Raw genomic sequence first — 20,422 nt, forward strand, 5'->3', positions numbered from 1 at the left:
CAGTCATTGGGCCACTTCTCAAAGCCCCACCCCTACACTAGCAGAAAACACCTAAAATCTTAAGCCTTTTCATATTTCGTGCATTCTTTTTTTAATTTTTTTTAAGTGTTTTTATTTACTTTTGAGACAGAGAGAGAGCATGAACAGGGGAGGAGCAGAGAGAGAGGGAGACACAGAATCCGAAGCAGGCTCCAGGCTCTGAGCTGTCAGCACAGAGCCCGACACGGGGCTCGAACTCATGGACTGTGAGATCATGACCTGAGTCGAAGTCGGACACCCAACCGACTGAGCCACCCAGGCGCCCCTTTCGTGCATTATTTTAATTCTCACAGTGAACCCTCTTAGTCATACGACTATCCCTGAAAGTCATTTTGGAGCCACAAAGCCCTCACTGTATGTCACTAACATGAACTGATTACTTAGGAAACCCACGTGAGGCCAAACCCATGGGCCCAGGAGGCGGGGTTTTAGGTTACTCGGAGCGATGAGGACAGGGGAAGGGGTCAGGCCTGGGGTCACTCTGTCGGCCCTCATGTTCCAGCACTTAGGGAACAGGGCACACAGAGGCACCTCACCGCAGCCTTTATGAGATTATTTTCCAGTAAAAGAAACAAGGAGAGTGTCGTGATTAATTCCCATTTTTACTGGAAGTTCATGACGGCCAGAAAGCGAAAACATACCCAACCTCAGACCTCCACAGCCCCAGGAGGCCCCAGGGCAACAGCAACTAGCAGGCCAGGGCCGCGGAAGCAATGTGCCCGGGCCTGGCCCCTGGTCTCACTGACCTTTGATGCAGAAGACCAGACACATCACAGCAAACCACCGAGACGAAAAACTAATGGCTGACCTCTGACAATGGTCTTGCCAATGCACAGACCTTCCAGAAAATGGAGGAATGATGCCTTCCAGGGCGGAGACTGTCCCTGTCACTCTGGCTCAAAGGTGACCCTGGTGACCCAGGACGGACCCCACACAGAACTCATCACCTCTGCCGGGGGCTCACGCCACATGGGGGACAGGACCACCCACGTCCCCTCCCACGGCTGCAGCCGGTCTCCGGAGTGGGCAGAACTGCTCGCCCACCGGCCTGCCCGGCACGTGCAGCAGGAGGCCGCCTCCCAACCTGCAGAGGGCTGGAGGGCGCCCGCACAGAGGCTGAGCAGCACAGCCGGGAGGGACCCGCCCCCACCCCGCCCCCACCACGCCCCCAGCCAGCCCTGCAGGCCCACTGTGACCAGGACAGCAAGACCAGGACAGGACCAAGGCCCCTCCCATGTCTCCCACTGGCCCCGGCAGGCCCTATCAGGCCTGGGCAGGTAGCGTCTTGTAGGGGTTCAGGATGCCCTTGGGGTCCAAGAGGGCCTTGAGCTGCTGCATGAGCCGCAGGGCCTCGGGCGGCTTGCTGTAGCCGAGGACGCCCCTCTTCTTGAAGCCCAGGCCGTGCTCTGCGCTGACGCTGCCCCGCTGCTCGGCCGTCCACTCGTACACATAGGGCTCCAGGGTGCCCAGCACCGAAGGGCTGAAGGCCTCTGACGTCACGTTGAGGTGCAGGTTCCCATCCCCTGCAAGGACAGGGGCGCTGGGTCAGGCAGGGCAAGCTGAGACCCCTTCGTCGGTACCCCCAGTCCTGCCCCTGCCCTCACGCCTGCTTCCTGCCCTCACACCACTGGCCACTGACCTGCAGTGACAGAAGTGGCCTGCTGGTGACCGCTCCTGTCTTCTGGGAGGTCTCTCCGAGTCCTCCCCTCTGTCCTCGTGGCCCTCTCTGAGGGCTCCCAGTCAAGAGTCACTGACCACCCGTCCAGCTGGTGAGAGCACCCGTGGTGGTCCCCAGACCCACCTCTCCCACGGTACCAGGAAAGCCCCATCCCCGCCCAGCCAACGCCCGCCACAAAGTCCTGGCTCCCAGCCTCCCCCTCAGGTCTGCTGGGGCCCGGCACTCTCTGGCCTCACTGAGACATCCAGATGTGCCCTGGCTCTCCCTCTGCCCACACGCACCCCCCTCGGGGGTCCCAAAGCAACGACGAGACACAGGATTAACCCGAGACAATGGGGGCAGGAGAGGGGGCTGCAGTCTGGCCAGAGGAGAGCCTGGTGCGCCCACCTCTGTGGGGCTGAGGGGAGGAAAGGGACAACACAGAGCAGTCGCCAGCGCCCAGAGGCAGGAGGGAGGCGGACTTGCCCGCCATGAGGCCCTCACCCAGGAGGTAAACGTTCATTTGCTGGTGTGACCGCCATGCAAAGCCAGCATGGGAGCCACCGCAGATGCGCAGACAGGAGGCCCCCGTCCCAGACTCGGAGGTCAGGAAGGTGGAAAGGGCCGAGCAGAGCAGACGGTGCGTAGGGCCCAGGGAGGGTTGCCGCCCACCCTGAGACGCAGGGAGCCGGGGCGCCAGCAGGAGGGGCCCCTAGAGGCTAGAGCGGCAAACCCCAGGCAGCACAGGGGGCACAGGGGGCAGGGCTGAGGCCTCGGACGGATGACCCAGAGCTTCTCACACCCCACCTCCCTCCCTCCGGGTCTGTCAGGGGTAGGGAGCAGAGCAGGTACCCTCTCCACCAAAGCGGTCCCACGGACGCACTCAGGGCAAAGGCACCAGAGCCCCACCAGGGAGCTGCCCGGGAAAGCTGGTCCACGCACACTGCCCGGGTATGCTCGGCCACAGCCAGAATTCACACCACCTCAGTGCTCCCGCGGACCTTGAGCTAAGAACGCGAAGATTAAAGAGGTTCCAGCTCGGGGACCCGGGTCCCCACCCCCACTCCTTCTCCCTGCACAAGGAAGTCACCCAAATAATTCCCACAAAGCCCTAAATACAGGAGCCCACAACAAAAATGACCTGCACACAAGGAAAGCAACCACCATGAGCAGGAGCCAGCAGAGTCCAAGGCACAGACTTCTGACCCTGTAACTTCCGGAAACTGAACACAAACGTGTCATATGTTAAGAGTAAGAGATAAAAAAGTATAAAGAGATAAAAAGAGATAAAGAGTATAAAACACTGACCAGGCAAAGTTCTTAAATATCTAAGTCAATTTTCTAGAAACAGAAACCACAAATCACTGAAACATAACAGTCAATGAATGGCTTCAAGGCACATGACTCACGGCAAGAGATTAATGAGAACGTGAATCAAACATGGGAGCTTGATGCAGCGCCGGTCAAAGCCGGGGACAGCAAGGGACCTGGGGGGACACGGGGCAGACAGGGCCGGGAGACTGGGGGACACGGGGGATTCAGAGCCGGGAACAGCAGGAGAGACACGGGGACCACAGGCTGCAGCCCTGGGGACACCGGGGGACATGGGGGGGGGGGACATGGAGGAGTCAGAGCCAGGAGACCGGGGGACACAGGGAGTCAGATGTGAAGAGAGAAGGGGAGTGCAATTTCTAAAACCAGAGCCCAAAAGACTGCAGGCAGGACGTGCAAACGTTCACCCAGACAGACCAGTGACCCCAAAGCACCCCAAAGACAAAGGGAAAGAGAACACAACGGACTCCCTTTGTGGGGGGAGGGCAGCATTCTCACGGGGAGCGGACTTTGCAACAACACGCGAGTCACAGACGGCAGGACGCCTTCACCCTGCAGACAGGACGGAGCCGTCAACCAGACGCGGGTGCGTAAGTCCACTGGAAAAGACCTTCGCAACAAAATCAATACGTTGTCAGGCAAATACAATCTGTGATGTTCTGTCACCTACTGCCCCACACTAGTGGACACTCAAAGCTGAGATTCAGGGAGAGGCTGTGACACAAGACTGAAGAAGGACCGCAGGCCGGCTGAGCCCGGACAAACACGGAGCACGCGAGATAACATCATCTCTTTTCTCAGAAAAGAAAACTGAAATAGACCCCAAGAAACCGTGCGTGAACCAGGAGAGGACAATGACAATGAAAGTCACGGGTCTCAAGGTCCTTGCACCGTGTCAGTCGGGGATCTCGGAGAAGCAGAGCTGACAGGGTGTGGGCCCGCATACAGATGGGGAGCGAGGTCTGAAGGGAGCGGGTCACACAACTGAAGGGCCTGGCGGGGCGGGCCAGCAGGCAGCTTGGGTCCGAAGGTGGTGTGGAGGCAGAAGTCGCTCCTCCTCTGGGGACCTCAGTCTCTCTAAGGCCCTCAACTGATTAGATGGGGCCCAGCCACATTACGGAGAGTAATCTGCTCTGCTTACTGCTGATTTAAATATTAACATTATCCAAAAAACCCCTTCACGGTGACATTGAGGCTGGTGTTTGGCCGCGGCCCAGCCACACAGACACATAGAATTAGCCACTCCACGGTGTTTAGAAGGAGGAGGATAATGACACTGATTAACTTCAAACTCCGATAAGCTAAGGGTGCACGTGGCATCTGAGGCTGGTACGGAGGACAGACACACACGTACGATTCCCTAATTTGTAAGTGGGACAGGTTCAAATGAGGAAACAGAGTAGGCAAGAGAAGGCAGTAAGTTAGAGAAGAGAAACGCAGGACGGGAGGCCCACAGTAAGAGTGGGAGTCCCGGAGCCCAGCGGCTCCAGCAACGAGAGTGACGGCAGCAGAAGGGCCACCCTGAGCCGGAGAAAACTGAGAACGAGCAGATCCAAGAAAAGCCCTCTGCCCTCCCCGTCTGCCAGAGAGCAAGACACAGACAGACCAGGGTGTCGCCCCCGCCCCCGGAAAGGAGAGCCAAGCCCCGGGCGGCCGTGGGCCCTGACCGGCCAGCCGGACCGCAGGGGTCTGCGCGGCGAGCCCACCATCCCTCCGGCGCCCGGTGCGCACACCCACCTCCCCGCACTTTGCCGTCAGAAGCCCAAAGTCGCCTGCCTTGCCTGGGACCTCTCTAAAGACGCGGTGTCCTTTGTCACGATGCTGCATGAGCCCCGGTTCTAACCGCCTGAGCCACTCACCGCTGAGCCTCCCTGGCGTAGGCCTGATGCACAGCCAGTGAACCTGCATGGTCTAACGTTCAGGCCCAGCCCAAGAACGTAGGAGGGCAGAGGGGACAGCTAAGCTTTCTCTCCCCTCCATGGAGTAAACAACATGCTCGAGTTTAAAAGCAACGAACGTTTATTTGTGTGTCCCGTGTCAGAAAGTGGTCCAGGTTCATTCTTCTGCATGTCGCTGTCCAATCTTCCCGGCACCACTTGCTGAAGAGACTGTCTTCATTTCACTGGATACTCTTTCCTGCTTTGTCAAAGATTAGTTGGCCACACATTTGTGGGTCCAATTCTGGGTTCTCTATTCTGTTCCGTTGATCTATGTGTCTGTTTTTGTGCCAGTACCATACTGACTTGATGATTACAACTTTGTAGTAGGGACTGAAGTCTAGATGAGACCTATCAAAACCCTAGAGGAGAAAACAGGCAACAACCTGTTTGACCTCTGCCGCAGCAATTTCTTACTCAACATGTCTCCAGAGGCAACAGAAACAAAAGCAAACATGATCTACTGGGACCTCACCCAGATAAAAAGCTTCCGCACAGCAAAGGAAACAATCAACAAAACTAAAAGGCCACCGATGCAATGGGAAAAGATATTTGTGAATGACATATCAGATAAAGGGTAGGTATCCAAAATCTATAAAGAACTTATCAAACTCCATACCCGAAAAACAATCCAGTGAAGAAATGGGCAGAAGACCTAAATAGACACTTCTCCAAAGAAGACCAACAGACCATCCAAAGACGGCCATCCAAAGATGGCCAACAGACACATAAAGAGATGTTCAACACCGCTCATCATCAGGGAAATACAAATCAAAGCCACACTGAGATACCACCTCACACCAGTCAGGGTGGCTAAAATTAACAACTCAGGCAAAACAGATGTTGGCAAGGATGCAGAGAAAGAGGATCTCTTTTGCATTGTTGGTGGAAATGCAAGCTGGTGCAGCCACTCTGGAAAACAGTATGGAGGTTCCTCAAAAACTTAAAACTAGATCTACCCTATGACCCAGCAATAGCACTGCTAGGAATTTACCCAAGGGATACAGGAGTGCTGATGCACAGGGGCACATTTACCCCAATGTTTATAGCAGCGCTTTAACAATAGCCAAATTATGGAAAGAGCCTAAATGTCCATCAACTGATGAATGGATAAAGAAATTGTGGTTTACATATACAGTGGAATACTACATGGCAATGAGAAAGAATGAAATCTGGCCATTTGCAGCAACGTGGATGGAACTGGAAGATATCATGCTAAGTGAAATAAGTCAGTCAGAGAAGGACAGATATCGTATGTTTTCACTCATATGTGGATCTTGAGAAACTGAACAGAAGACCATGGGGGAGGGGAAGGGAAAAAAATAGATACAGAGAGGGAGGGAGGCAAAGCATAAGAGATTCTAAAATACAGAGAACAAACTGAAGGTGGATGGGGGGTGGGAGAGAGGGGAGGGTGGGTGATGGGCATTGAGGAGGCACCTCTTGGGATGAGCACTGGGTGTTGTATGTAAGCGATGAACCATGAGAATCAACCCCCAAAACCAAGAGCATCCTGTAAACACTGTATATTAGCCAACTTGACAATAAGTTATATTAAAAAATAAATAATAAAATAAATAAAAATTTAAAAAATAAAAAATAAAAATAAACCCACGAGGTTTTCAGCATTGAAAAACAAAAAAATAATAATAATAAACAAAATAAAATAAAATAAAACAGCAAGCGGCAAACTGTGTAACAAAGAAGCCCCAACTCCTTGCCATCTACTAGACACGTCTAAGCCATAAGGATGGAAAACGGTCGAAAGTCCTGGGAAGAAACACATCGTGTCAGGAAAACAACTAAATGCAAGGAAGCCTGTGTCACTGCACAGTATCAGTCAAGGCAGGCTCCCAGGACAGAGCGATTCCGGGGCCCAGAAGAGCCTGTCGTGACAAAAGAGCCCACCTACCAGAATGACCGATGTGACCTCCCTCCATCTTCACCACTCACAGAGCCACAGAGCCTGCGGCCGCTGTGAGGCTTTCTGACCCCCGCTCAGTACGCAGCACCCGGGCACGACCCAGCGCTCACACAGCAGGTCTGTGTGCACAAACACTGGCCCCCTGACCGCGGAGAACACGCTCTCCACGAGGACTCGGGAAATGTCAGGAAGCCGGGCCACTACCCGAGGGGCACACACGGTGTGACCAGGCTCACAGGCTTCTATGCAACAAACAACAAGTCAGAAATTTTAACAACAGCTAGAAAACTCCTGTACGTTTGGGAATTTACAAACACATTTCTGCCTAACTGATGGGTCAGAGAAAAGAGAACGGGAATCAGAAAGTACGAGGGAGGCTGGCCAGCGTCCACAGAGGAGGCTCTCAGAGCCGAGTGGGGCCGGCCTCGCCCTCCGCCCTGTCCTCTCCCTGGCCGAGGTCAGGACGGCAGGCAGCTCAGAAACCAAAGGGCGGGAGAGGGCGAGGAGGGCCGGCAGGCAGCAGCGGAGCCGGGAGCCCAGATGCCCAGCAGGTGGCACGAAGCGCCCGACTCTGGCTCCCTGGCGCACCCTCCTGGCCGAGCACACAGACGCCGGGGCTCCTGGGCTGGCGTGAGCAGGTGCTGGCCTCACGGACCCTCAGACATCACATGGAGTCTGACAGGTCCACACACAGACACACTACTTAAGACAGTCACCCCTGGGGTCCGCGAGACTGGTGCGCAGAGAGAAACCTAAATACTTATGCTAGAAAAGAAAAAAGGCTGAAAATCATGCAGAGTACTTGACTAACAGTCAGAAGAGCCGCAGGGCAGGCTCAGTGCAAAAGGGAAGGAGGTAATAAAGGTAACAACAGAAAAAAAGAGAAAACGAGGTGCAGCGGAAAGGATCAACGGAGGACGCGGTAGGACCGACAAGCGTGAGAAACAAGAGGGAGGCAGCAAAGAGGAAACCCCATCGGGACGGAAACCGGGGCCACCCACGAGGGCCGACCCGACAGAGGAGCAGGAGCGGGATCAACAACTTTGTGCCAACAGGGCTGAGATTTACAAGAAACGGACAAACTCCCAGAAAGCAAACTTGGCAAGAGCACTCAGCCAGGACGGCCCCACGGCTGGTAAGGACACGGGTCCGTGCTCAGCCCCCCGCCACCCAAAACACAATACGCCTCCGGCCCTGAAACTTCACTGCCAGCTCCCAGGGGACAGTCAAGGAGGCGGTAACGCCAACCACTCAGACCCCGCTGGGCCCAGAGGGAGAGGCCAACGCCCAGCTCGGACACAGCGAAGGGACCTTACAGGATGGCCAGGCCCGGAAGGCCACCGAAAGAGCCCCGTGCAGAACAGAGGCACGTGGACCACGCAGGGTGCAGAGGGCCGGGCCGAGCCGGGCTCACCCGCGGGTCACAGCCCCCCTGCAGGAGGGGGTCTAGGGTGCACCACCCCACAACCACAGGAAACCGTGCCCGGGTCGCATCCGCAGACACAGAAGCAGCTTTCCACAAATCCAACACCCCCCTCGACTCACAGAGTGGGGGCCCGACTCCGCCTCTGGCCGTGACGCCATCTCCGTCGGTGGCAGGAGCCCTCGAGGAGCGGGCTCTGGCCCGGGGGCTCCAGCTGCACGTCCTTGCCCCCGGCCCTGGGTGAAGATGCCCTCCGTGCCCGTCCCCCAGCCCCCCTCTGGGAGCCCACCGCGCAGACGTGGCTTCCTCCAGGCTTCCTTCCTGAACGCTACGTTTGCGAGCCCCGTGCCTTTGCCCGCCAGCGTTCCTGTTCAGTGGTCTGACAGACCGGAGCGTTTACTTCGATGTGGTCCCAGTTAGCAGCCCCCCCTCCTGTGGTTTACACATCTGCGTCCTGATGAAGAAATGGTCCCCACTGCGAGGTCATCATGCTCTCGGGTCCTCTCCTTCACGAGGGAGAGTCTGAGCCACGCGGACAGCGCCACGGGGGTGTGGGCGGTGGCTGCCCCCAGCCCCTGGCCATTCTCACCGTCCCCGACGCTGGACAACCTCCCCCCACAACCGCCCACTCTGGGGGCCACCAGCCGGCACCACACGCCCTGCCTCCGAACCACAAACCAGGTCCTTTCCAAAATACCCAAAGATCCATGAAGACAATTAGGGTTCTCCCAGGTCCCAGGTTCCCCCATCACTGCTGACCCCGGCGCAGCTCACCCAGGTGGCCGTAGCCCACCACGTGCTTGGCCCGCGGGCCGAGGCGCACGCGCAGGTCAGTCACAAGGTCGTAGAGCCTCTCGGTGGGCAGGGAGAGGTCGTACTTGTACACGTAGCCATCGCGGCTCAGCGCCTCCGAGATCCTCTCCCTGAGGGCCCACAGCGCCTAGGATGGACAGAAAACAGGCAGAGTCAAGGGCCGCCGCGAAGGGTGTCTATGCTGATGGCAGTCAAAACGCTGGGGCCTGGGGGGACTGGGACAGTCATGAGGGAACTTTCCGGGTGACGGAAGCGTTCTTGTGGTGATAGGCACGGGGATTTGATCCAAGAGCCAGTACCAGATGGGGCCCCAGAACGTGGCCATGGCTCGCTCGAGGACACTGCAGGTGACAGGGTGGGAGCTGGTTGGGGCTACCGGCAGGCAAGGAGCCAAGTGAGGGCAGGGTTGGGACAGGGAAGACTCTGCAGACGGGGGGGACAGGGCCACAGGGATACGCGGGCTGTGGGGGACCCATCACATCACTGCCCTTCCAGAAAAATCCGTCCATGGGTCACTGCCTAGGCTTGCTGACCTGTCACCAGGGACACCTGAAGTCCTCACGATGGAGCAGAGGACAGGCAGCGCCAAGCAGGCCATCGCTCGGCTGCAGGGTGGTCGCTGTCCTGCCCTCCACGTGTCCCCCGGATCCAGGAAGCGTCATGGCAAAATTTCTACAAGTAAGGACTCGTGCCCTGGCTTTTTCACACGATCACAGTGCCAGGACCGCCCCCAAAGGAAGAACAACAGCCCCTCACTCCCGTGGACCCCTCGCCACCCCGGACCCCTCACCACCAGACAGTGTCCCGGCTTCCCCAATTCTGTCATCGGCGTCAGGGGTCACTCCAAGATCCCTCTGCCTCCGACCCTCAGCAGCTCCCTCCGCCACCTGCCTCACACGCACAGAACCCGGCAATGACCCCACACAGCCCGCTATGCTGCTGGACCGCGAGCTGGAGCACTGCAGGGCAGTCCGGCTGCCCACGGGCTCCTCCATTCACACCCACCACACCCTTCCGTGGCCACAGACCTGCCCTCCCCCCCCCCGCCGCCTGCCCACCCTGCCCACCCTGCCCACCCTGCCTCGGGGCCCTGGAGGACCACTCCTGCCTCTGTCCTGTCTTTGCTCAAACGCCCCTGCGGGGACATCCCCCACCGTGTCGTGCCCTGCCCAGCCGGCACTGCCCAGCTCCTCCGTTTGAGAACACGGCTGTGAAGCCAGCAGTCCAGACGGGGCAGGGACCAGCGTGGGCACACGTGGCGGCCCCGTGGCCGCTGCCCCCACAGGAGGAGCGGCGGCGACCCCACCCCAGCGGCCGGCTCTCGGGACTCGCTCTGAGCAGAAGCAGGGAGCACTGGCTTTCCCGCTGTCCTCCTGCTGCTCAAGCCTCGGTCGGCGGAGCGGAAATGCCCACGTGTGCAGGACAGGGTGGGAGCCTCTGTTCTCACGGCCCCCGGGGCCTGCACTCCCACCACGGACGGACACTGCATTCAGGAAGAAGTAAGGGCGTGGAAACACCGGAAAGGAAACAACTATGCCTGTGGGCAGAGAACAGCTCCGAGCCGATCCGGAGACTGAAGGGTTTGCCCACGTTTCCTGCGCTGGCGCTGGCTGCGTGACACTGCGGGGGAAGCACAGGACGCCCCTGCCTGGGTCTCCCTCAGTGGTGACGTCACCCAGTGGAGACGACGGGGCCATAGAGGCGGGAAGACGGTCAAGTGCCCTGAGACCCTTCGTCAGGAGAGGGGCTGAGGCACTGACAGCGTCTGACCCCTTTGCTAAACATACAAATAACTGAAGAGAAAGGCTCAGCGATAAGGCGGAGAAAGGAACCCACTGAGCAGACCGCAAGGGCCGGCCTGAGACCCGCCCCGCTCACCCGCACGGCCTCTGCCCCCGCCCCTGGTCAGCCTCAGCCCTCCCACCACCCCGCTCCTGCCGGCTGCTCCCACACAGCGCCCCAGGGACCACGCTGCACAAACTGGGGAGGATGGCACACAGCACCCCAGTCCCCCAGTGACAGTAACGGTGATGATGGCTCCCACAGCCATGGCTTCCTTCTCCCTCCTTTGGCCTCAGAGCCGAATGATCTCTGGTGGCAACCTCAATGCCCTCTCCCAGGCAAGTGTAGCCCTCGAGACTGCCTCAGTTCTAGGCACACCTTCCCACGTCCCCTGGCAGCTCTTTCTGCCTTTTTTTTTAATTTTTATCTATTTTTGTGAGACAGAGAGAGAGAGAGAGAGAAGGTGTAGGGGAGGGGCAGAGAGAGAGGGCGACACAGAATCCGAAGCAGGCTCCGGGCTCCGAGCTGTCGGCACAGAGCCCGACGCGGGGCTCGAACTCACGGACCGCGAGATCGTGCCCTGAGCCGAAGTCGGACTTTCAACCCGACTGAGCCACCCAGGCGCCCCATCTTTCTGCTTTTGTTTAAGATACTGATGATAGGGACACCTGAGTGGCTCAGTCTGCTGAGTGTCCAACCTCAGCTCAGGTCATGATCTCACGATTCACGGGTTCAAGCCCCACATCGGCCTCGCTGCTGTCAGCGCAGAGCCTGCTTCAGATCCTCTGTCCTCCTCTCTCTGTCCCTCCTCCACTTGTGCTCTTTCAAAAATAAATAAAACATTTAAAATATAAAATAAAATAACACAGAATATGACCGATAAAGACAGAGACCCAAAAGTGTGCTTCCAGAGAGCGAGGGACACCTGCCCACATCCGGACAGCGCACACCCCGAGCCGGACACACGGCACCGTGCAGACGTCCTGCACCAGTTCAGCACGACAGAAGCAGGGAGGGGCCAGCGGCACACGCACCTTGACTTTCAGGTGGTCTGTGGCCACAGTCCCATCCGTCACCAGGCCGGAGCTCAGCACCTGCTCCAGGAAGTCATTCAGCTTCTCAGCATCATGGCCTGCTCTGGAGCCTGAGGTCTCGACCAGAACATAGAAGGGACTTTCTGGAAGGCACAGAAAGCAGGATGAGCAGAGGCGAGGCCGGCAGGCAGACAGACAGTCAGGATGGGCCTGGGCTGAGCGTCTCCGACAGCCCCGTGGGGCCATCGGGCGGGCAGCTCACACAGCAGGAAGCCTCTGCTCAGTTTAGAAATAGGTCCTTCAGGGCGCCTGGGGGGCAAGTCGGGTAAGTGTCCCACTTCAGTTTGGGTCACGATCTCACAGCTCATGGGTTCGAGCCCCACGTCAGGCTCTGTGCTGACAGCTCAGGACCTGGAGCTGCTTGGGATTCTATGCCTCCCTCTCTCTCTGCCCCTCCCCTGCTTGCACTCTCTCTCTCTCTCAAAAAAACAAACATTAAAAAAATTATTAAAAAATAAATAAAAACAGGTCTTTCATGGGGCGCCTGGGGGGCTCAGTCGAGGAGCACGTGACTCTGGACCGTGGGGTTGAGCTCAATCCACCCTGGGTGTAGAGATCACTAAAAACAATAAACTTGTAAAAATCATCCTAAAATAAAATAAACCAAAAACAGGTCTTCCACTGGAAGAGAGACCACGCTCCCCAGAAACACATGAACTACCACATGACACCACGAAACCCTCAGCACTGGCGCCTGGATGGGGCCCCTCCCACAAAACCACACACGGTGGGGAGGCCACGGGCTAAAGGAGAGACCCCCAAGCCCACGTGGCCCACTGTGCCCGCAATGCTCAGCAGTTCGTGCAAAAAATGCACACTAGGGGCACTTGGGTGGGGGGCTCAGTGGAGCCTGAATTTCAACTCAGGTCATGTTCCCAGAGTCATGGGGTCAAGCCCCACATCAGGTTCCACACTCAGCACGGAGCCTGGTTGAGATTCTCTCTCTCCCTCTCCCTCTGCCCCTCTTCCCTGTATGTACACACCCATGATCTCTCTCTCTCAAAAAAGAAAAACGTGTACCGTTTACCCAAGATATCTTTTTTGAAGTTTAAAAAAAGGTATGTTAGTAACTATAAGAAAACGTTCAGCTTGTTTTTTCAAGGCTACTGTAAGTTTATCTTTACACTTGTTGAAATCACAAAAAAACTCACTGAACCGCCTTTTCCTTCAGCACTACATTGTCCCTTCTGGGAAAACACGACAAGTTGGTCCTACTGTAAACAGAACAGTGTTTTCCAGAGAGTGGCTTTTTCCATGCTGAAATGCACATTCTGCTCTTAAATTTCTCACACGTCATAGAAAACACGGAGAGCTTTTACATTTCTATTGGCTCCTTTTCCAATTACAAAAGTAAAACATGATTATGAAAGGAGTCTTAGGGGCCCCTCGGTGGCTCAGTCGGTTGAGCGTCCAACTCTGGCTCAGGTCATGATCTCAAGGTTCGTGGGTTCAAGCCCTGCATCAGGCTCTGCGCTAGCAACATGGGGCTTGCTTGGGATTCTCTCCCTGCTTCCTGGTCCCTCCATGCGTGCCCTCTCTCTCTCTCAAAATTAAATTGTTAATTGATGGACTTTTAAAATTTAGAGCATAAAGATCTTTCCATATTTATGACTATTTTGAACTAAGTTGTGACCCCCAAATTCCCACAGTGAAACCCTAACCCACCCCCAACATGACTATATTTAGAGACGGGGCCTTTTGGGAGGTAATTAAAGCTAACTCAGGTCATAAGAGTGGGGCTCTGACCCCACTCGTAAGAAGAGGGAGGGGCACCAGGAACCCCACCACCACCACCACCAGGAAAGGCCACGTGAGCACAGAGCTCCGGGCCGTCTGCAAGCCAGGACGAGGGCCCTCGCCAGAACCAGCCCTGCAGCCTTGCAGTGCCACCATCTGTTAGGGCAGATCTCAGAGGTGAAAGTACCAGGATCTACAGGTTCCGAGGCACAGACACTTTCTGCAACGTGGTATCAGCGTCCCGTGTGCTGGTCTGGAATGAACCGGCTGGGATCTGTCACGGACAGATACTCCTCTGAGTCGAAGAGAAGCGTTTCTGACGAGTGCACCTGGGTTCTCAAAGGCCCCGGCGCTCTGGCACAACCGGCAGCACCGACGGGACCCGCACTGGGGGCGCATTTAAAACGCGCATAATCGGGGCGCCTGGGTGGCGCAGTCGGTTAAGCGTCCGACTTCAGCCAGGTCACGATCTCGCGGTCCGTGAGTTCGAGAGCCTGCTTCCGATTCTGTGTCTCCCTCTCTCTCTGCCCCTCCCCCGTTCATGCTCTGTCTCTCTCTGTCCCAAAAATAAAAAAAAAAAATAAAAATAAAAAAAACGTGGAAAAAAAAAAATAAAACGCGCATAAAGGAATTCTGCATTCAGCCAGTTGTGGCGACGCCGGGGCCACGGACACACCGACCTGCCCAGGTTCCTGCCACACCTTCCCAGGTTGCGGGCAGGACTGACGGCCTGCGAGCCTCCCCTGTGACCCAAGGCCCGGAGGGGGTGCCGCCCGCCAGCTGGGGTCAGTACCTTGCACCGGGCTGGCGAGGCGAAGGTGGTGCGTGACCAGCCACATGCACTCGGCATCCATGAACTCATACGCGGACAGGATCTCACCCAGCAGCCCCTTGCAGGTGGTGAAGGTCTGCAGGACCTCAGAGAAGCCCGGACAACCTGCAAAGGGTCAGAGCCTCAGGCCCCAGAGCCCACGGCCCCCGACACCCACCCCGTCCCCCCCTTACCGCGGCCACGCCGACCCCAGCCCCAGGGGAGGGCGCTGGGCGAGCTGGGCAGCCTCGGGAAGGTGGTGGGAAGCAGAGGGGCCGAGATGTAACGAGAACGCAGGGCTAGTGTTTGGGAACGGCTTCGTTGTAGCTCTCTTCCCACAACCAGCACCCGGCTTTCCGTGGGAAGTTCATCTGGGGCTTCAAGACACAGCCAGGCCCAGCACAGGCCCGGGTAGCTCGTCCGCCGGCGGCCGGAGGCGACCCTGCGGCAGGAGGGGTGGGATGCACGCAGCCTTTCAGAGGTGAGGCAGGGAGAGTCTGGGGGGGGGCGGGGAAGTGTGTCCTGCACAGCGCGAGGCTGGCAGGTGCCTGCTCTGCACATCCAAGGAGCACATGGAGGTGCCACGGCAGGGACGACAGGGCACGCGGGGGTTCGGCAGCACATGGAGTACCGCGACGGGAGCGCTCATAAATGGAGATCAGACGGGAAGAGACTGCCCAGACGTGACAGGAGTGTGAAAGGGTGGAAAACACGGCAGAGCGAGAGCACACACTGGAAAGTTGTGTCGTGGGTTCAGTGACAGCCCTGAGGGACAGGAAGACAGGAATCTTCTAGAACTGGTGAGACATCAAGCCACAGGTGCGGGAAGCTCACGAGACCCACACACAACGCGCCCCAAATCACAGAAGACCAAAGACAAAAAGAAGACCTTTAAAGTGACCACAGAACAGAGCGCCAGAGTCCCCGGAAGCCACAGTGGCGGAGGGCAGCCGGCCTCCCCGTGACCACCAGCACGAGCCACAGGCCACACAGTGACGCTCGACAGGAGGAACAAAAACAAACCCAACGTGCTTGTGGACCAGTGACAGTGTCGTCACGGGGGGGGGGGGGGGGGGGGAAGGCACTGCAGACATAGCGGGGGACAGAGGACGAGTCACGAGGAGCGTGTCCCAGGTGGAAGGCCCGACGTAGGAGGCATGCTGCGAGCCGACGGGGACGGGCAGCGACAGGGCAGGCGGTGCGTCCCCACAGGCGTGACTGATTCCCCCACAGTAATGAACACACAAGAAATGACACGATCTCCCCCAGCATCTTCCAGCATAAGCTACTTAAACAGCGGACCAAACGGATGGAAGAGCCGAGCAAAGCCCCAGTTTTGTTACAGAATAAAGTGTGCTCTGCACCAAGACAGGACAGGGTCCGCTCCAGACCTTGCTCTGGGAACCAAGAAGGCCAGGTCCTGACCCCTCTGGGAACAGAGCGAAGCTGGGAGAGGCAGGAGCGGCCTCCCGAAGGGCCCCCACCCCTGCACCAAGGGCAGGGCAGCCGGAGGAGGCGCGGCTCCGAGCCGTCCACCCGGCGGCCGGCCCACCTACCGAGGAAAGCCACACTCACAGCCCTGGGCTTGGGCGGACACAAGATGGACACAGCCGTGATGACCCCCAGCGTGCCCTCGGACCCGATGAAGAGCTGCTTCAGATCGTAGCCCGTGTTGTCCTTCCGCAGGGTGCTCAGGCAGTTCAGGACCGTGCCGTCCGCAAGAACCTAACGGGCGAAAGAAGCAGGCTCGGCCCTCGGTCCCAGCAGGTTCCCCTCCCCCACCACCACCATGCTCGGTGGGGCGGGGGGGGGGGGGGGTGTTGCCGCAGCCCAGAGCCGCCTCAGAAAGCAGAGCCACGCACGGGCCCCCCCACCCCACCGCACCCCGGAGTGGTTCGGGAACGTGGGGCCCGGCGTTACTTAATCAGGCTGAAGGAAAGACTCATTCCCCCAAAGCCAGCAGACCCCTGAGGGAGGCGGAGAAGGGGGCGCAGCCAGGTGCAGCTGAGGGGGCATTGGGCCCACCCCCACCCCCCGTGTCTCGACCTCACCCTGCACCACCCCAGCTGTCCCTACAACCTGCACAGCGGCCCAGCAGCCCAGCCAGGACAGGGCTCCCGCGGACCTCACAGGAGAGCACAGTCCGTGCTGGGAGACGGCCAGGAGGGCCGGGGGGACACAGGACGGCGGACGGCGCCCCCCAGCTCACCGCTTCCAGGCCCAGGACGGTCCCGTGAAGCGAGCCGTAGCGCAGAAACCGCAGGCCGCCGGCATTGGTGGCCACGTTTCCCCCGATGTGGCAGCTGCCCTTGGCCCCCAGGTCCAGGGGCATGACGAAGCCCCTCTCCTCCACGTGACGGCTGAGATCCTCCAGGACACAGCCCGCCTGGCACACCAGGGTCCCTGCCGGGCGGGCGGAGCTGACTCGGGGCGGGGGGGACGGGGGGGGCTCCCGGCCCCACAGGAGCAAGGACTCATGGGGGAGGGCCCACAGGGGTCAGCCACCCGAGAGCCGTCCCCCCACAGAATCCAGGCAAGGAAAAGGCATATGTCCCCCCAAACCAGAGAAGAAAACCCTCATGTACGCTCACCCTCGTGTGGGAGGGACAAGAGAGAGCAGTGTTCTCAGGAGGGCTTCGGAATGGCCGCCGGGTGGACGGCTCGGAGCCGCGCCTCCTCCGGCTGCCCTGCCCTTGGTGCAGGGGTGGGGGCCCTTCAGGAGGCCGCTCCTGCCTCTCCCACAGGAGAGGTCCCAGGGGACCCCCACCAGGGACACGTGACGAACCTGACGACAGTTTGTGCTTTGGGTGCTGCCGGCAGGGAGCAGGACGGGTGCTGTGCCCAGGGCCCCCACCACAGACGTGTCATGCCGGACGGACAAGCCACGGGGCCACTGGGGCCACTGGGGCCGCTGGGCGGGAAGGGTCTGCACGCTGGCTTGTGCCTCAGACGGGGCACCGCATCCACAAGGGCAGACAGGGCCATCTTGGCCAGAAAAATGCCAGGGTCACAGGGACTCACAGCCCTCCCCTTCACCACGAACCCCCAGCACAGGCCCCCGAGTGACCAGCTGAATGATTCCCCAGGGCACACACACACCCAGAGGGCCGGGCGCACAGAGCGGGGGCCCCCGGGGCCCCGCCACAGGCCGGCAATCAAGGCACCCCGGGCAGGGTGGGCTTACCGGACATGTCGTGGAAGCTGATGACCTGGTTCATCAGGGCGGTGGACAAGATGACCTCATCGAAGACGGGCACGCTGCCCCCCACCATGCCTGTGTTTCCCCCCTGCGGGTTCACGGCCAGGTTCCTCTCGTGACAGTGCCTGAGACATGCACAGGGGGCATCAGGGCCCCCCGTCACGCACAGCGTCATCCCTGCAGGACAGCACGCAGGCCGACACCCGGCTGTGAGGCCACTAAACCTTGCTTCCGTACCCTCTCTCGTTGGCCGCGGCCCAGATGGGGGAGCCTCCTGGGTCCCCACGTGGGACGAGTCTGAGGAGGCCCGTGTCTGTCACAGACTGCACGGAGCGCGAGGCCGGCACTTTCCCAGATGCCAGACAGGGTGGCACGCGAGGGCGCCCCTCTTCGAACAAAGTGCCAGTGCCAGCCGCACCCCTGTTGCTCCCCAAGAGCCACTCAGTTCCCAGCCCCCAGGCTCCTTCCCCCCCACCCCACCACGCTCCACACACGTCCACGTCACGGTGGCACTTCATCCACGGCCAGGCTCCAACTCCGCAAAGGCCTAAGCGGAGGGCCCATAAGGGTGTGGCTTTGCAGAAGGAGCGCACCTGCCCTCGGGAGGCAGTCCACGCACGCACATCACGTGGGCCGCCCTGGCAGGTGGAGAGCCCCCAGCGGTGGGCTGACGGTGAGTGTGCGTGGGCCCACGTGCGCTCACGGAGGCCATTCCGAAGCCGCGGTTACGTGAGCGTAAAGGTGCACGGCCCCGCTGCGTGCTCTCTGGCAGCTCCGGGAGGCCAGTGAGCCACAGAGCACCGTGGGGTGCACCCCCTCACACACTGGACGTGGCGTGGAAGAGTCAGCGCTGGGGGCACGACGCGAAGTGAGTCAGACGCAGGAAGGCAAACACTGTATGATCTCACATGTGGAACCCAGAAAACCAAACGAACAGAAACAGGCCCACGGAGGACAGAAGGCTGCCAGCTGGGGGGGCGCGGATGCAGAGGCACAAGGTCACGGTTATAACGTGCATCGGTCCCGGGAAGGAGGCACCCACGGGAAGTCAGGAACGCTGCAGAGACCGTATGGGGACCACACGTAGTCACGAGACCACCTGCTAACGGGTAAAACTATCAAAACACGGCGTCATCCCCCGCAGGCCAACAGGACACTGCACGTCGATTACACTCCAAGCTCAAAAACCGGCGTGGGAGAATAATCAGCATCTAGAAACAGGCGCGGACACGGCCAAACGGGGCAGGGGGAGAAGGCGTCACATCACAGACACAACGCAGTAACAGTCAGAAACCACACCAGGGCAGATGAAACAGAATGTCATCGGCGGTTACTTCTGGAGGGAAAACACTGGTTGCTTTTGCAGTATTTTCCTTTATGGTTGTCTATGTTTTCCAACTGTTCTAGAATAGACACGACGGTTTACTGACATAAAGCCATCAAAGAACGCCGTTTGCACGGCAAGGCCAATCCGCCGCCGGATGTCCCCAACCCCCCCCCCCCCCCCGCCCCAGTCAGCTCCAGTCCGCGGGTGAGGCCCCCGCCCGGGGCGGGCTCCATACCTGAGGATGTGGGACACCTCCTCTGTCGTCCGCGGCCTCAGCAGCAGCATGCTGCTCCCTGCAACGCCAAGGAGCACGTCACACACGGAGGGCAGGTCAGTGTACCCTCCGAGCGACGCTCCTCTGGGGGGGGCGACCCGCAGGGCACCGTTACCAACAAGCCCACAGACCTCAAGGACGAGAGCGGGGTGTCAAAAATGGGTCCCGTCTCAGCCCGCAGGGGGGTGGGGGAGACCCCAGCATCCACGTCCAGGCCCGGACCCAGGGCAAGGGGCGCCCGCCAGGCTCGTGATTCCCTAACTGTAACTCTCTTGTGCGGAGACACTTGAGACTCCAAGTCTCCCGTCGCTGCCCACGCCTCCACCGCCAGTGCGAGCTCGGGGACGGTCTGCCAGAAGAGGCCCAATCCATCCCTCGTGCATCCCTCCACCTGCCATTATTAGCTGACTTTCCACCCACAGAGGGGCTGCCCTTCCCTCTCACATACTTATTCGATCATACCCATGGGGCCTCGTGGGCTCTTACTGGATGCACCAGCTTACACACCAGCCCTCTGCTGCCACGACTGGTCTGACGCCCAGATGTGGCGGCAGGAGCCCCTCCAGGCCAGCCCGTCGGTGTTCCTGACCACTGCCTCCCCAAGATGGTCAAGCTCCTCTCTGCCCCTTTGGCTTTGTTAAAAGTACAGAAGTAGGCGAGGGGGCTTCAGAAAGGCAGGAGGCACGCTTCACACGGGATCCTCCCATCGGTGACTTTTCACGGAGCCTCACCATCTGGCTGTAGTTTTTATCTTGCTCCCTTTTTTTTTAGGAAGGAGTAAGTTTTTTGGGTTTTGTTTGTTTCTTTTGTTTTCTTGAGGGAACTCAGGCACACATGGGGGAGAGGGGCAGAGGGGGAGAGAATCCCAAGCAGGCTCCTCATTCGGCATGGAGCCAGACGAAGGGCTCAATCCCACAACCCTGGGATCACGACCTGACCCGAAGAGGACGCTCAACTGACGGAGCCACCCAGGAGCCCCAGGAAAAAGTAAGTTCTGCATATTTATTATCCTTGTTTTATTTTATTTTATTTTATTTTATTTTATTTTATTTTATTTTATTTTATTTTATTTT

General features: G+C 58.7%; 1 protein-coding gene across 2 annotated transcripts in view; it reads right to left on the reverse strand.

Annotated features, from left to right (window-relative positions):
* Nucleotides 1-1,212: 1,212 nt before the first annotated feature.
* D2HGDH (D-2-hydroxyglutarate dehydrogenase) overlaps nt 1,213-20,422 on the reverse strand; it is a 26,545-nt gene continuing 7,335 nt past the window's right edge. For both annotated transcript variants that reach the window (XM_049614492.1, XM_049614493.1), the window contains exons 3-10: nt 19,311-19,368; nt 17,734-17,873; nt 16,759-16,952; nt 16,106-16,274; nt 14,532-14,675; nt 11,942-12,084; nt 9,087-9,252; nt 1,213-1,562 (exon numbers count right to left, since the gene is read on the reverse strand). In XM_049614492.1, coding sequence (XP_049470449.1) covers nt 1,303-1,562; nt 9,087-9,252; nt 11,942-12,084; nt 14,532-14,675; nt 16,106-16,274; nt 16,759-16,952; nt 17,734-17,873; nt 19,311-19,368 — 1,274 coding nt within the window. In that variant the 3' untranslated portion in view covers nt 1,213-1,302. The remainder of the gene's footprint in view (nt 1,563-9,086; nt 9,253-11,941; nt 12,085-14,531; nt 14,676-16,105; nt 16,275-16,758; nt 16,953-17,733; nt 17,874-19,310; nt 19,369-20,422) is intronic.

The sequence above is a fragment of the Panthera uncia genome, assembly GCF_023721935.1.
Source record: "Panthera uncia isolate 11264 chromosome C1 unlocalized genomic scaffold, Puncia_PCG_1.0 HiC_scaffold_3, whole genome shotgun sequence".
Lineage (NCBI taxonomy): Eukaryota > Metazoa > Chordata > Mammalia > Carnivora > Felidae > Panthera > Panthera uncia.